At 35.3% G+C, this 17,323-nt stretch overlaps 1 protein-coding gene across 1 annotated transcript in view; it reads left to right on the top strand.

The window, feature by feature from the left end:
* ARHGAP10 (Rho GTPase activating protein 10) overlaps positions 1-17,323 on the top strand; it is a 149,135-nt gene that overhangs the window by 71,107 nt on the left and 60,705 nt on the right. The window contains exons 11-15 of the mRNA XM_062573879.1: positions 3,094-3,175; positions 4,431-4,473; positions 5,740-5,805; positions 11,679-11,753; positions 16,895-16,982. Of these exons, the coding sequence (XP_062429863.1) occupies positions 3,094-3,175; positions 4,431-4,473; positions 5,740-5,805; positions 11,679-11,753; positions 16,895-16,982 (354 nt within the window). The remainder of the gene's footprint in view (positions 1-3,093; positions 3,176-4,430; positions 4,474-5,739; positions 5,806-11,678; positions 11,754-16,894; positions 16,983-17,323) is intronic.

Genomic DNA, 17,323 nt, shown 5'->3' with positions numbered 1-17,323 from the left:
GTGGATAATTCATTCAGTCATGACCATATCATATTATGAATATTTTTCCAAGATGTCATGTTTCTGAGGATTCATGGTGCATCCTCACATTTGAAAATAAGATCACTGGGATTTTGAAGCTTTTTGTGGCTGGTGTAATAGTCTAATTCATCTTGAATATTGCTACTGCTTCCTCTGCTATTTGAAACACTGCTGTTCTGTTACTTCATTTCTAAAGATAGAAATTCCTACTTATTTTGCTAAAATATGATAAAAAATAACACTTACCTGCATTGTAGTCTTCCTTCATTATAAAGGAGAGCGAATCCAGCTTTATAGGGCCCTACAATTAAATACGGCTGTGATCAGTCCATGTTCTTCTGGTCAGTAGATTATATCTGCACAGGAGAAGAGTGTATCTATTTTAAATACCACCTAGAATGATATTTCACCATTTTACGTTCTGAAATGCTCATGTTTTGTTTACTAGCGTTCCTCATTATATACATGATGGTCAAATGAAACTAACTTTTGATGCATTACATTGGCACATGATAGAATATGCTGGGGAGGGGATTTGTGTCAATGAGCATTTTTCAGTAATGTTCCCACTAGTCAATTTAATTTAGTGACAAACTTGGAATTTCTGTCATTACTGGTAAGAAATCAATGAACAAGAAATGAATTTATAATACCATGCAGGGCCCAAAGAATTTTTTGTCTTTTATTTCTAGCTTTCTCTACAACTGAGTATAGTTTAAAATTTTTGAGAAATCCGAAGCTCTGAGAAGTCGTAACTGAAAAATAAGGAGTGATTTTTAAAAATGCTGCTTTGATTTTTACTGCTTCTTTCATTGTCATCCCAGTATCTGTTTCTGTCATCTGGCAACAATATACTGCCTAATCATATAGAGAACTGTTTTTTTCTTGTTAAGTTGGCAAAATGTTTCTGAGCTTTTGAATTCACCCATTTTCAGCTGTTAGTTTTTAACAATGATGTTTCATCCTGACCCCTACCAACTAATGACATTCTAATTTGACATCTTTTATTTTTTGTTTGTTTTTAATCAAATTCATAGTGCAGTTTGCTTTAAATATGATGTGACCAATGCTACTGTGTCCCCTCCCCCCCCACACCATGATTACTAGTTTTCTGAAGATACACAGCTCTACTTTGTCTGTGATAAAGATCATATGTCTAGTCTTAGGTCAAAGCGTGGGGTTTTGTATGTTGCAATGTGTTAGAAGGAAGGACAATTGTAGAACTTTAGAAAGGGCTTTTCAATAGTAAACACTGAATCCTGTCAGTGACTTGAGCACAATTTGGATCTGTTAGTTAACTTTTTACAGATTTTTATGTTAAAAAGAAAATTGAGATGATTGTTCCACTTCCTTTAAATCCTGATGTTTATGACTGTAAGCTCTGAGGATGCCAACAGCTTGGCTCAATCTCGGGAAAATACATGCTATTTCTTTCTGTTTCTAGTATTCTGTCATGTTAACTGGAAGTAAATGTAGAAAAAAAAATAAATCTTAGAGACAGAAAAGATCTTTTTTAGTAAGAAAAAGGCTTTCTATAGAGCATTATCATTTTGAAATACTATTTAGATTTTATTTTAACAATAAGAAGAAGAAGGGAGGAGGGCTTTGTATCTTTTAACTTTAATTTGATGAGTGATAAATAATGTCTTCTATAGCCTAGACTGAGTATGACCTAATGCTTTCAGGAGATAATCTTTGATACTTTGAGTTTTACGATTTTACCAAAAAAAGGCACAAAAGTGACTTGTTTAGTTTTAGTTTTAACTACTGTAAAGAATCAAATGAGAAAAAGCCATACCAATGTGTGGGGTATTTTTATTAATTCAGCTAATTATGTAAGATATTTTTCTCTTCAGAGTGATTATGTTTGTATAGTCATGATGATTGTAGCTCTGCACTACTAACTGACCAGTTTGTACTAAAAAAACTTGTAGGTCTTCAGAAGTTGCTTTGCTTACTGTTTTTGTTAATAGCAGTATTCAAGCATGTTGAGTCATAAAGGTTTTTAGTTGCAGAAATTAAGGGAAGTTCACAGGCAAGGCTTTCCCCACCCCCTGTAAGAGCTAAATGTCTATCATTGAGAGTATTAGAGTATTACATTTTCATGGTTTAGTAATCTCATTTTAATCAAAAAGGAACTACCTGCTTGATTAGTGCCATTTCCCAACACTGTGTTTGGTTTAGTCCAGTTTAGTTTGGACTGAGAAAGACTGTGTCACTTTTCTAAGCTCTGAAGCTAGGAACTTTCATTCGAAGATTGACTCATAGATTATGTCTATTATGCCTTGTCCTCCCATGTCATCTGAAAAGAGGTTTTGAACAAAAGAGATTTGTATCTGTGAAGTTCTATGCTGCCATTAAATTGAATGGCTAGATAAAATTTAGGGAGAGGTGAGAATGAACTAAAAATGTCTCTGTAAAAATATGAACATAATGTGTATTCTGTTACAGTTTGGAAGCGGAGAAGGGATTTGCACTGGTTTTCTCTATGCTCTTGCTTTTAGATAAGATTTTTTCCTCACAACTAGTTTGCTACTTGAAGATAGAAATTGAGAGAATTAAAACACAACATTCTCTCTACCCTCCATATCTGTCTCATATTAAATCTGTCTATCTTTAATGAGATTTACATGTTTGTTAAAAGTATTGGCAGGCTGGATAGAATGATTTATTTTTAATTGGCAGAAAACTAATTACCCGAATAACCTGTTTGCTTTTAACTTTCCTTGCTTTGTATACTATGCTGAACCACAGAATTACTCTTTTTTTTTCATTTCCTATTACACAAATACAAAAGTAGATTTATGCTAATCTCTATTCACTAATCCCTACACCCTGCAGTTGCCCATCCTTTCTCGTTAAGAAAGTTGTAATAGGGGACTTTCATAGTGAGGTACTGCATTAAGACTTATTTTTTTTAATATAAAATATTTACTGAAAAACTGTAATCATTTTTTGCCACTACTTGAAAGCTAAAGACTATACATAAAATAATTTGGAAATAGAATTTGACAAGACAATGTTTTTGTCACTTATAAATGCAGTTGCTCTGTGTGGTTGGTATTCTTATAGGCCTGGTATTCCTGTGACTATGCAGGCCTTTTCTGAGGAAGACAGGAAACTGTGGATGGAAGCCTTGGATGGAAAGGAAGCTGTAAGCTGTGATTTTTTTTTTTTTTTTATGTTCATTAATAGTGTAATGGCGACATTTCTCCCACCCTCTTCCAACTTGCACTTATACTTTAATAGCTGGGTTTATGTAGTTCCCAAAACAGTGGATTTAACAAAGAAATAATAAAATTGGAATAAAACTCAGGATAGATGAGTAATCCAGCAAAGCTCAGGATAGATTTTTTTGTTAATGCTGATATGAGGTATTTTTCATTATAATGACAAGCGTAGATTGAATAAATGTTTACCGCCACAATGATGATATGGGTACTCTATGATACATGTAATATAGATATGTTCTCTTAGCTCTATGCTGACATGCTGCATTCCAGTGACTTTCATGAGTTAGTTATGTAGTATTATTTCCTTAAAACTAGATTATAAAATCTGTTTCATTGGGGTTTAAGCTGTGATTGAGTTTGCTTCATTTGTGTTTTATATCAAGAAGTGAGTTGGAACTGCAGAATTAGAACACAACAGTGGGTTATTCCTACCACTGTAAATATTATATTAGTCCTGCAGACCAAAAATAGTGTGATTTTCCAGTTAGTGACAAAGTTATTTCTCATTCACAACAGTTGGGGGATTTTAACTGTAGGTTCTCGTGACATCTTGTCACAAAAGTGTTTTTAATCTGCAGAGGTGTGTATTGGCTGGCTTGGGCTGGACTCCTCAGTTGGGTTAAAACTTCTAGGACTGCCGAACAGTGACATAACTCCCATGATGCATTAAAGCAGTTCACAGTGATTTCAGTGAGCTATTGGAAATTAGCCAGCAGAACAACATAAGATCATGAAGCACTTAAATCACAACTGATTTTAGAAGCTATAGCTAGGGTTGTTTTGCTCCCCAAGGAACTATATTTACTGAGAATTTTTGAAGAATTTCATTCCATATTAAAAAAATATGGTTTTGGTTTCCTGTTATAGAAATAAAAAAATAGATGCTTATCTGTGTTCACTAATCCCTACATTTTGAAGTTGTTCATCTTTGCTCCTTATGAAGGTTATAATAGGGTACTTTTGTAATAAAGTACTGCATTAGGTACCTTCCCCCCAGACCTCTTTTGAGGGGGGGCAGGAGTTTTCTTTGGGCTGTTACAGTTCCTGAGAGGCAATATGTTCTAGTTATAAGCAGCTGTAGTCCTGCCTATTTGGCATTAAGAAAAGAAGTGTCTTGCTTCTGATTTCATAAAATGCTTAAGAAAAACTTAAATCTTTTTATTCTTTTTCTGTTAGTTGTTCATCAATTCGAATAGAGCAAATGCAAAACAGGAAGGAAGTAAGTATTTAAAGAAGTATTAAAGATAATTATTTTAACGTTTTACAGTTGAGAAATGCAAAGGTGGAAATATTTCTACGAATCCAGCATAATCTAGAGTTCTGAATATACTTTGTGAATTTTGTGGTTAACAGATTTCGCAATAACACAGTTCAGCACATACGCAAGAACTGTAGGACTGGACGTAAGCTAGACAAACATAATCCTATTCTTTTTGTCAACTTACTTCATGCTTGAAGTGGCTCAAAACCAAGGTTTGTTTTTAAGTGCATCACAATTTCTCAATCCAGATTATGTATACATCTGTTAGAATGCATAACAATAGGTTTAAAAGCAATCCACATATCTGAACATAAAGGTCAGTAAAAATACTGAATGCATGTATTTGAACTCTAAACCATAATAAGGAAGAAGAGATGGCTTTCTTTAAATAAGGTTAGCCCTCTTCTGTTAGCAAAGTATATGAGCAAAAACAGGTATTCTCCTTGAATTGTCAGGGAGTTCATGCAATCTTTTTATTGATGAATAAAGCTTGATTCTGTATTAATAGAAGTTTTCCCACAGATTTTTAGTTCAGTAGTGTAAGACCAGGTCCCCAGCAGAAGAGAGAAAAAAAAAAAGAAAAGCCAGATGGTTAGGGAAGGGCAATTTTGCAACATAAGCTTTAAATGAAGTTTTGATGTGAAGAAAAAGAATAAGATAGGAACAACAAAGGAATGCTGGACTGCAGCTGCTGTCCTGTTAATGCAGCTGCTTTTATGTGGTCACATCATTAACTGCTGTGAAATGATATACATATGTGCCCTGCATCTTCCATGTGGGAATTCCTTTGGCTCTGAGTAGGACTCCGTAAAAGCCCTGCTGTTGCTGATTATGTTTTTTTTCCATCATAAGTATTTCTTTGTCGCATTGGATGAACTCTCTCAGATGTTGTCATTGTTGCAGTAAATATTGTTAAACTCCATTTTGCATCTGCCAACATACATATCTAATTAGAGATGCTATTCTTTAAAGACTACTGCTGTGAGCAGATTCAGTGAAACCACTATCACTATATTGGGCCTTTACTTCTACTAGGTAAGGTAGAGAGGGAGAAAAGAGGAATTTCTCTAGAAGATGTGATGAAGTGTGTTAACCTTCCAGACTATTTACTCAGTTTTGCCTGAGAAGTACCAGCTATATGGTTACGTGTCTAGCCTTATTTTTCAGTAAAAGACATATTTATAACAACGTTTTAAAACTTTCCAAACTGTTTTCTTCCTGTAGGTGCACAGTTGGATAAAGTAGGGTTCACCATCATCAAGAAGTGCATCAGTGCTGTTGAAACACGAGGTAATTATCAACCCAACCAAATGCTTCTATTTGTGGAGGGTATGTGGAGCAGCTGATCCCCTCTTGAAAGAGGGCCTGTGTGATCTAGTCCCCTGTAGATCTATTGGAAAGACTTTACACTGTAGAGATTAAAGTGAACAGTGCAGAAGCTTCCTTCAGTCCCAGCCTTTCATGTACGGCTCTAAGTGTTTTCAAGAAGTGCTGAGAAGGGAGTAATGGTACCTCTCTTAACAAAGGAAGCTGGTATGCACGCAGTACTTCCCTAGGTCTTGTAGGCAATGCCTGTACCTTAGCTTTGCTTTTGGAGAGACTGTAATTAATTTTAGTATTCCATTCATTGCTGTTGAATGAAGCTGTTCTGTCTTGCCACTGAAGACAAAAAAGGACAGGACCTAAATAGGCAAGAGAATAAGAAAAAATACTGACATAACTGATGTGTTCTGTATCATAGACTCTGTGCAACTGCACATTGGGTAAGACCAGCTTTTGATGTGGCTCCCGTGTGGTCCTTGGACAGGCATGCTCAAATGTGAGGTGACCAGTCACTCTCAGAGGCTCAGTGTATGGTATTACATGGGGATTCTGCCCATTCTTTTGAAAAAGAGGAGATGAAAATGGATTATTTGTTACTGTGTATTTCTAAGTATGCAAAAGAGTCATTGAAATTTTTTGGTGTGAATGTTTGGCTTTCTCCTGAATTGTTGACCTTCTTACTGCTAAAGGGGAGGTTTATGGTTGTCTAAGAATTGTTGCTCATGACTTAGCATTGCGCAGGGCAGAATATTACCATTTTTCTTTGTCTCATGATCCAGCTTAATGGCTAGATGGAATAAAGGTTGGCCACATTTGCTGTTAATGCAGAGTCTTGCTTGTTAAGCTGTGTCTTCCATCTATACGCTTGCTGTAGACTATAATTATTGAGATCAAGAAACCTTTGTGGTCTTCAGAATTTAGCTTGTAAACGCAAAGATGTATCTGAAATTGTTTTTCACTTTTTTTTTTTTGTATACATTAAAGATGTTTTTCTAGATTAGGCCATATTCTATCTGGTGTTCTCATGTTCATTCTCTTCTGAATGTTTGCCTAATAAGGTTCTCCTCTCTCATAGCTTCAGTATTTCAGTTACAAACATCTATAATCTGAACATTTCGGTTGGAAAATGCTGCAAAAAAAGCTGATATCCTACAGGTGGCTTGCCTACACTACAAGCCTTGCCTAAAATGTTGAGTGGATCTTCTCTGTGGACTAGATGAGGTAGATCTTGAGAAAGCAGTGTGTAATCACGTAATGAAAGGCTAGTTTCAATCTGCGGTGAGATGATTGGTTACTTTAAGAATCACACTTACTGTAAGGAGTATGGAATCCTCTATTAATTTGATTTATTATCAATAGGTGTGTGCAGAGAGATTTTTTCACATAGTCTTTTTTGCCTATTTTTAATAGCCTGCAAAGAAAGTAGAACAACAAAACTATGGAAAAAAAGAATGAAGACTCTGCATAAAATGGTTTGGGGAAAAGTAGAGGGTGGATAAAGTCCAGTTCATCTTTTATGTCCTGATTTAGCAGCATGTAGGAAGACGTAAAGTATGCGTGCAACATCAAAACAGATGGCAAACTTGCAAGGATGGCAAGCATGTATCCCTGTAGTGGGATCTACCTTTAAGCAAACTTGCAAGAGAATCAAGGTTACCAAGGTTAACTGCAGGGTTTCCTTTCTTTGGAGATGTTCAGTATCCTTTGTTTGTAGAACTTGCAGTCAGTAGAATGCTTTACGATAATTGCTAGCAATGAAAATGGCTTTTGTTTTTTAATTCTGTTCTAGAAAATACTTAATAAAATTTAGTATTTTAGTACTCAGTGAATAATTCTTTTCTGAGGGTTTCAGGAACAGGTTTTGGTGAGCTATTAGCTTTAGGAATTCAGCAATCTCGTCTAGCTCTGGCTCAACAGAACTTGATTCAGCAATAGCTTTCCAAGCAGTTGTTGATGATACTCTGTTTAGTGATTCTGAATATAACATTAACTGCATTAAAAAATAAAAAAGATCTATCAAACAAGACACTGACATTGTGCCTAAGACTAACTGAAGCAATCCTAAAGGATCAGTTTTTGTCTTCTGTTACACTGCAGGACTTTCTGCTGATGTGTGCTGAGCTAAACAAAGTGAAGCGCAGGAGAACATATAATTGTTTGTTTCAAGAGACTTTTACTAAAGAGTTGTATGCTGAGGAAAGCCTGCCTTTTAGGCCTGCAGAGTTTTTATCTTTACTTGCTCGTAAAGCAATTTTTACTTGATTATTTTACTTTAATGATAACAGCAAAGTTGTGCTCAGCAGAAGAAAACAGGACAGATGCCTCTTCAGAGTTTGTGCTTGTGTGCCATGTTTTTATCTCTTGTAATCATAATGGGTGTGAGGTTGGCGTGGGAGGAAAGAGAGGACAGTCTAGTGTGGGTGGAAACTGAGAATAGTCTTGTCATGTCATAGCAGAAAAAGTCTGGTATTCAGAGAGAGAAGAGCATAACAGAGATATTGAACATAAACTTGTCAATGACTGGATAATTTTTCTTAGTTATGTTCATTTTTATAAAGCTAAGAAGGAAACTATTTGCTCTGAATGAATAGAAGAATCAAAGACAGTGTCTTGGTTAAAGCATATATTGGCTTCTGATTCAGTGTTCTTTTGCATTGTCGTATAAGACTATTGACTATGATTTGCCTGATGGGAGATGCTGAGGCATCAGGGCAACATTACATTGAGCCTGCCTCTTGCATAAGGAGCACAGTTCTGGTTGGACTTGCACCCATATTTCATATTGGAGAGCACATTCTGGGATTCTGTTTTGGTTGTTCCATTGTATTTACACTTCTTCACTTGGAATAATACAGCAGGGATAAAAGTTTTGGAATAATACAGCAAGGATAAAAGTTTATAGAAGCGTAAAAAACCTGTTTGCACCAATAGTAAAGACTTTAGGTGTGTTTTTGTGCACAAGCAGTTGGTTGTACATTCTGTAAGCATGTGGTAGCTTAGCATTTGTGCGAGTACCATTTGCCTTTATTTTAGAATTACTGTAGCTGCTAATCTGAGCTGAAGAGACAGATGGCAGCATTGAGCTGTTGTTCAGTTTTTTTTGTCAATAAGAAGTAAGATGATAAGGAGAAAGCAGATAATTTTTTCACAGAAGCAGTCTGGTATTACCTTGAATTGAGACTGACATGTGTGACTGCTCCTGTATTATGGAATTTGATATCAAAAGTTACATCTGCAAGTCTATTAATATCCTGTGTTGCCACATGTATAATACTAACAACCAGGTGAACTTGCCAGCAGACATATCTTACCTATAGTAGTGTAAACTATTGTTTTAGTTACAATATCTTAAAATTTTAAGTATATTTCATAAATTATATGCCTATGTTGGATTCTGGTGTTGGAGAGCCAAACAACTTAACATCATGTATGTATGAAGAAAATTGCACTGCAGGGTTTTCCTGCTCAAAGTTGTTAATAGTGACTTGTTGAACCAGCTGTCCCAGTGCCTAAACCTGTCAACATTTTAGTCAATGGTAAGCTACTCCTTGAAAATGAGTCATCTTGTCAATTGTGTTCCCTAAGTGCAAAGCTTTATCAGTCTGACAGATATTTGACTGTAACAGTGTTTTTTCAGCTTTTTAGTTTATTGCATATGATGCAGAAATCTTGTTCAGTAGTACTAAAAGTAGTGGTGAACATTACATAAAAAAAACCTGATGCGTTTTGGCAAAGCATTGAAAAGCTTGCTGTTTGTACCAGAATTTTCCTGGAAACCCGTAAGAAATTTCCAGTAAAAAATAATTGCCACTATCAGTCCAGATTCCTAGTGCTTCCTGATTTGGAGTAGATCAAGGACTATGTTTATTTTCTTTAGTGTTGGCCATCTTTAAGCGTTGTATGGCATGTCATCACACTGTTGTTGTTGGGGTCACTGGAAGCCTAATTTGACTAGGTTGATAACTTCATATTCTGATAAGAATAGTCTTGTGGCTATGTAACTTTTTATGGTTCGTTCTTTTGCACACAGCTGAACTGTGAGCATACTCCAGAGTTGTGCTTTTTGATGAACACGATAAAATACTGAAGGTCTGGCTTATTCTATTAATTTGAGCCAGCTCTGAGTATGACAGCTAGCTTAAGACTCAGCATTATGACAGCGGTGCCTGCATCCTGGAGAAACAGAAGAGCCAGTTTTGCCCACATGGAGCTGAGAAAAGCTGCTGTAGCACCTCAGCTCCCCACTGAGGCAGAAGGTTAAGCGTAGTGCACTAGTGGTGATGTGTTCAGCAGGTTCTCTGAAATTTGGGATGGATGAGGAGGCTGTAATCAATCTGAGGAAGATAAGGAGCAGAGAGAAGAAGGAAGAGATGTAGCAAGACTAGGTAGAAGGAGGACCTAGAAAATGTAAAGTTCTCTCTACCATATTGAGAGTTACTACTCTGTGTGATGGTGCGTTGTGTCTGGCAATAATTCATTAGAAGACTAATAATTTGTAAGTACTTCATCTAATATTTATTCAAGAATAATTTTTTTGTCATATTACTGTTTTTAATTTCCCTTTTCTGGGTTGGAACAGTTTGGTATTGAAACCCAAAATGCTTCACAAGTCTTCCTTAGTTTTAATAAAAATACCACATAGTCTTTGTTTTGAAAAGATTTCCTTGGAGTAGAAACACAGGTGTTCTGTGGCATTTCTTCTCTTCCAGACTGATGTGAATATAAAGGTAGACTATGGTGATGTTTGCGCTTAATATATAACCTCCCAAATATATGTCAGCATCAGGACTATAATATTTCCGTGACATACAGACTCTAAAAAGAAAGCAATGGGCAAAAAGACATACCTTATTTTGCATTCTTTCTTCCCTGCCCCTTGCCTCCCTCCTTTTTGTTTTTTTCTTTTTTTTTTTCTTTTTTTTTCCTTTCATTTGTAATTTCAGTTTTACTTTCCTGAGGATAAAACTGCATTTTGGGGGGGGAGGGGGGAGTAGGAGAGGAAATGGCTTAGAGAAGTGAATGTGGTTGAAAGGAAGGAAGGGCATGGAGAAATGGCATAATGATGGAGTAGTCAGTAGACCTCAGTAAGAAATACAGTGGATTTAAATGATGGATGAGCAACAACAAATGAGAAAGGAAAGAATTTCAGTGTCTATGAGGAATGACAGCAGTGGACTGCAAATACTTTACTGGTTGTGGCTCCTTCATTCATCCCAAGCAAAAAACACTGATCTCTGTAACCTGTGGTACTGCCTCTGGACATAACTGGCATGTGGACTAGTATGTGGTTTGGAATAAAGCCTTGTATCTCAAATGAAAAGTTTTTACAAACTTGAAAAAGCATTGGTTTGAAGGCTGAGAATAGGCTCGAAATTTTCTTTATTTTATGCAAACTTTTTTCTTCAGCCATGTATCTGGAAAAGCAAAATTTGATTTATGAAAGAAATCTTAATTTAGCATTTGTTGGTTCAAGTCTTGCCTTATTGAATGTGAGTACTGATGTGTCCAAAATGTCTTACAAAAATTTGAAAATAACCAATGATTTTTCTAGCAAAGATTTGTCCCTGTCTGCTTCTACTCCCTGTATCTGAAGTAGAATTGAGATATATGAAACCTTTTTCAAAACATAATATGAACTTATTCTGAATGCATAGAAGAAGAACAAAAGGATTCGTACAATATTAGATTTATAGTGTTGTTCTCACATTGCAGAAATACTATATAGTCTGTCCACCTTTGGGAGAATCTGTTGCTCAATAAAAGGTTTTAATGCCAATTTTACTGTGTATTTTACTTGCTTTGGTTGATTTGCTGTTTTTCTTTCTTCTTTTGCATAATAGGGATAAATGACCAAGGACTGTACAGAGTTGTGGGGGTGAGTTCAAAGGTCCAGAGACTTCTGAATTTGTTGATGGGTATGCCTCTATTTTATAATTTCTTTCCATATTTTAAGTCATGTCTGTTTTACTGTTAATATTTAGTATTAAAAGCATCTGTCTGTATTTGTTCTTTATATAGGCCAAATATAAATTGCCTTACTCCATGCAAATAATCCCCATACCACAGTAAGGTCCCCTGTTGAGCACAGTCAGCAAGTTGGTGGGAGTAAACTAAGAGAATAACTAAGGAACATGTAGGAAGAAATCATGGATTTTGTGTAAGGTTGGTGTAAGTGGGATTCAAACAACTTAAGAGTTTCATCAGAAGATTCCAAATAAGCATATTTAAGAAAGTTTGAAGCCTATTGCTTCATTGTTTTGAAATTTCCATCTTTCTTCTCCCTTGTGTAAGATGTACAGATGATTGTCTGTGTGTGCCTTTAGTTGATCAGAATGCAAAATAAGACTTTTAGTATAAACCTATTGAGGAAGAGTTGTTTGGCTTAGGAGGAGGAGGAATGTGATCTATGTATTTATAATAATTACGTCTGTGCCAAAGCAGGAGAGAGTGAGGTGAAAGGATTTATTTTGATAAACCTAGAAGTATAACTCTTATTTTTGGATAATATCTTAGACTGTCTTACATGTAGTTAGCAATGTATAGCTTTTCAGATTTTTTTTAAATATATAGCATTATTCTCATTTTTCCCCCTTTTTCTTTCCAGAAATTTAATGTGCAAGTAATCCCAGGCACTGTAGTTTTCTTGCTGCTCTGATGGCCCCAGGGGGAGGGAAAGAAATAAAAAAGCACCTGGATGAAATCCCTTCTCTGCCCTACATCTCTCACCAAAGTAGTAGCCATGACTGCAAGATGTGCTGTGTTTTCAAATTTCTTGTCCTGAGCACTGACAGTACATGCAGTCAGACAAGACCACTGGGATTAGTTCATTTTTTTTAGAGCTTCCAAACCTGTCACTTGACAGCAAAGGTCTGATTCTCAGAGATTCATTGGTATGCAAAGAAGCTTGTTTGCAGTTTGCACCAGGCTCTTCTCCAGAACCATGCATGCTCCATCTGTGCTGATAACACAGTGTTCTTTGGCACTGCAAACTGGAGGAAGCCAGAAAGTGAATTCATTTCATTACCCCAGACATTATGTGAATGACAAAGCGCTTTTATATTATATGTTGCTGTCAGTTCAGTGCCACCTGTAAGACTTTTTTTTTTTCTTTCATTTTTTTCTTTTAAACAGGCTGTCTCTCCAGCAATGATAAGACATCAGGCTTGAGGGCTTGTATGTCATATCAATCTTTCATAATGACCTTGCTAAATTTTAATTTATTATATCTTACTTTAATCAATATTAACAGCACCCTGGAGTTTCCATTAGTGCATGCAAACCTGCCTGTATCTTTTAAACTATTGTGGAAAGAGACACCTTTTGGAAATACAAACCAGGATTAATGAAAACAATTGACATATACCAAATTCTTATGATTAACATGCAACCAGTTCTTATGGTTGTTTATCTGTGTTGGAATTAGCCTCAATGAACAGTAACTTTTTTTATCTATTAACCATGGGAAAAATGACTTGTCATTAATCGTAAGGTCTTGATAGAACGTATTTGATATCATAAGATGTTTTTCAATTTTGTACTTACTGGCTTAGCTTGGGCGTGCAGGTCTGGCAGGCAAATTTTCCTCTTTGCCATTAGTGGTATCCAAATTAAACAGACTTAGGTTGCCAGTGGTTCAGTAGCAGCTGGAAGCGTTTATTGGGGATTCCAGCATCTGCTTTTAGTTATTTTTTAAAATTAGAAACATTTTTTTCTCATTTCCAAGATTCGTATACTCATTTGAAGCAGGAAGAATACAGTGGTATCAAGATAAGACAAAATACTGAACAGAAAATGGTGCGAGCAGGTGCTCTTTTTCAAGATAATTTGTTGAAAGTGATCCTATCTATGCTCTTTATCTGCCTATCCTCAGAGAAGAATAAAGAGGGTTTCTTTTTGATATATAGTGATACAGAGAATTTAAAATGACAGATTAATCTTTAATCCTTTGTCTCTGGGTATACCATTAGATATCCTTTTATATGAAAGCTCTTTTCAGAATCATAAGGAACTCGTATTAACTTTCTGTATTGTAAAATGTTTAATAAGGTTTCAAAGTATTTTAAGCTACCCATCATTAACCATGAGGTCCACAGTCTTAATGGTCCAAAGTACAAAAAAGACTTCCAAATGGTAACAGAGTCACTAATAGCATGCATATTTTGACTCTCTTTCAGAAAAGTTTGTATAGAATCAGGGAAAGTAGAGTCATAAGAGCATCAGAATACCAAAATATGGGCCTACTTTTCTCATACTCTGTACAGATTTTCATCTTTAATTTAAAAACTTTGTGAGACTGAGTATTATGTAATGTGAGATTCAACAATTAAATATCCATTTCAGCTTAGAATGAAATACAAAGTTAATTTTGCAATTAACTAAGTCCTTGAAGTTGTTTGTAACCAGCATTGTGCTACAGTGGTCTGGTTTTTGGCATCATCTTGTTTAAATTTGAGTGACAAAGGCATTTGGTAAATGAAACGCTCATTTTCACTTGAAATGTAATGTTAAATTAATTTGTGATATCTCATTGTAAACAGGGATACAGAGTTACAACTTCAAGTATTCTGGGAATCTCTGTCATAAGCAATTCAGGTGCATTGCCAGCCATCAGGAGGCTCAATTCTTGAAAGGCATTAGGAACTGCTTCCTATTTCATCTATGATCTGCATAATAAACCTGGGGTGATTCATTTCATACAAACTGCCTGAGACAGGTCAGCTTTCATACAGCCTCTTCTTCATGATGAAGTGACTGCTGAGGGCTTGAAACTTCTACTTTTGAGTTCAAATTTGACTTCTGATACAGCCTGGTGTGAAAAGTGCCAGGTGTTAACATTTTGTAGCAGCAAACTCTGAGAACTTCTACCTTTCTAAAACTAGCAGCTTTCAAAGCTATTACACTGAATTCCTTGTTATTTTATATAAAGTAAAAGACAGTATACTTACACTTCTGCAGTAGCATATTATATGTGAAAACAAAAAGAGATATTCTACTTCTAACCTAGTTTAGTGAACTGGGCTGTTTTTTTTATAAACCCTGGCTGCCTTATTGTCAGAAACATTTGCATAAAATTTAGAGCTGATCTGTCAAAAGCTGTTCTGTAAATGTGCATGGTTATTTTTATAGGCGTAAAGTTGCCACTCAATGCACAGTGGCTGCTACATGAGCAAATAGCATGAGAACTAATAGAATCAATTTAGAAATCACAGTTGAAGTTCCAGTTCACATAATGGCCTGGAATGTTTGAAGTGGAGGGAGTAAAGTCAAATATAACTCTGCAGTTTTATATTTGGTGGGTGTGTGTTTGTGTATATATATTTTGAGTAGGCTAGTTTGCAGTTCAGATGTTTTGTTTTATTCTTCTCCAAGTTCATCTCCAATGATTTTCATATAACCAAGTGAATCCTTTGACTGTAAAAGATGAAGAGGTTATTTGAAAACCCTGAATATTACACAGTGGTTTAATAACAAAATCTTCATAGATGTCTTTGGTTTCTCATGAGTGGCAGGTTTTATTTCATGAATTCAGTACCAAGGTTTTCTGCTCAAAAAAGAGAATGTGAATTCAGAAGTTAGCATGCTATAAAGGGGAGGAAAATAAATGTTTTTCTTAGACAATCTTGAGGAGTTTGGGTGACGGTTGGCTAGTAGGATTTCAGTAGAAAATGTTATCTGACTTGTATTTTAAAATGAGATTTAAATAATTGATATAATGAGGGAGAATATTTAGTTACAGAAATAATTGGTTGGCATAGCCTTTAGAACAGAATTATTTAGTGCCAGTGAAAGGACTGTACCTTTAATCAGAGTGCTTAATTTGATTTTTTTGAATGTATCTGTCATTTGTCTGACAAGCAAAATAAGAGTTCTGAATTGTATGAACTGGTCAAGATGTAATCTGTGTTGGTTAGCCTTGCTGTAGTTTACTGTAGCAACTGACAGAAATGTGTGGTAATAGTGGTAATGATATAAACTCAGGTGCTTTAAGTCACAAGATACATTGGGCTAATTTGGCAACATATGTGTGATCTTTTTGACTGGCTTTGAAGCTATTACTTCCTGTTTTGAGTTGTTAAGCCTTTTCTTCATTGCAAGAAGTGTCAGTGTGCCATGGTACTTTCTGTGTTCTGTCAAAAAATCTTTCACCATGTTGATCATTCAGACGTGACAGTTCACTTTCCTTCATCCTGTTGATAGCTGCCTATCAGCTAACCTGATAAAAAATGGGAGGATTTTTTTTTAATTGACAACCTCAGGAAAACAAATACTGTTTTCCTCTTGACTAAAACTAGTCAAGTAAAAGGAAAAAACGAAGTGATCTTGTAGAGCAAACTTTCTTACAGAGAACAGTCTCTTTTCTACTCTTGAAGCAAAACTTCACATAGTGAAGAAAGTCATATTGCAATTTATAGCAATTGGCTATTCTTCATCAGCAGACTGAAATAACTGTTCATAAACAAACTACAGAAAGGATTAGAAAAGATTTTTCAGGGTACCTCTATTTTAAACAATGAAATAAGAACAGAAAAAGTTGCATTTAGTGGATGTTTCTTTTTCCTATATTGTTTGTGATCTGTATCTACCTTTTTCTGTGATCAGCTCTTCCCTGAAAATTGTCTTTTTTAAGGAAAGGTCGTTTTTTAAAGGAAAGGAAGTATACAGTTGCTGTATAGAATGTTTTGCATGAAGATGATTTTTTAACCTGTCTTTAAAAAGAAAAACAACATTGAGTTACTTTTTAAAAACGGAATACGTAAAATTTATAAGGAGGTTTGGATATTAAGTCCTGTTAGTATTTTAATAGTAAGAAGGGAATGTGTCCTAATGGGTCCTTATTCATTTCATGGAGATATTTTTCTTTTCTTTTTTCTTTGTTTGTTATTTTTTTTGTTTTGTTTTGGTTTGTTTTTTTTGAAAATCACTATAACTGAGCTTCTAGCCTGGACAAACATTCTGTGAAAATTTGGACTTTGCTTATTAAAAAGTTCTGTATTTGGAACTGGTTTAGAATTCCCTTTTTTCATTCTCCTCTCACCCCCTTCTGATTATTTACTAGATCCTAAAACCTGCAATGAAGTTGATTTGGAAAACTCTGTAGATTGGGAAGTGAAGACAATTACTAGTGCTATGAAGCAATATCTGCGGTAAGTCTCTCTCCTTTTCTCTCCCCACAACTATGAATTTCATAGTCTAATTCTCTTATGTTATGTGTTAGGTTACATTACTTACTTTTCCTCTATTTTGGAACAGAAGTGCTTTTTTGTGCAAATAGCATGTTTATTATTTGTCTTAGGGAAAGCAAAGTAAAATAATTCAGCAAAACTAATATTCATGTTAATATGAGATAAACTCCAAAACATTTTTGTATTAGGTACGTAAGAATTTTCACTACGGATTCAGAAAACTGAAATGTTAGCAAACTTGCTGAGAGGTGTTACTTAGATTCAGGTTAGGTTATTACAAGAGAATTTTTGCCCTATATTTC

This window comes from Rhea pennata, chromosome 4, assembly GCF_028389875.1.
Source record: "Rhea pennata isolate bPtePen1 chromosome 4, bPtePen1.pri, whole genome shotgun sequence".
NCBI classification, from domain to species: Eukaryota; Metazoa; Chordata; class Aves; order Rheiformes; family Rheidae; genus Rhea; species Rhea pennata.
Note: the sequence above shows the minus strand (reverse complement) of the source record. Positions and strands in the feature narration are given on the sequence as shown.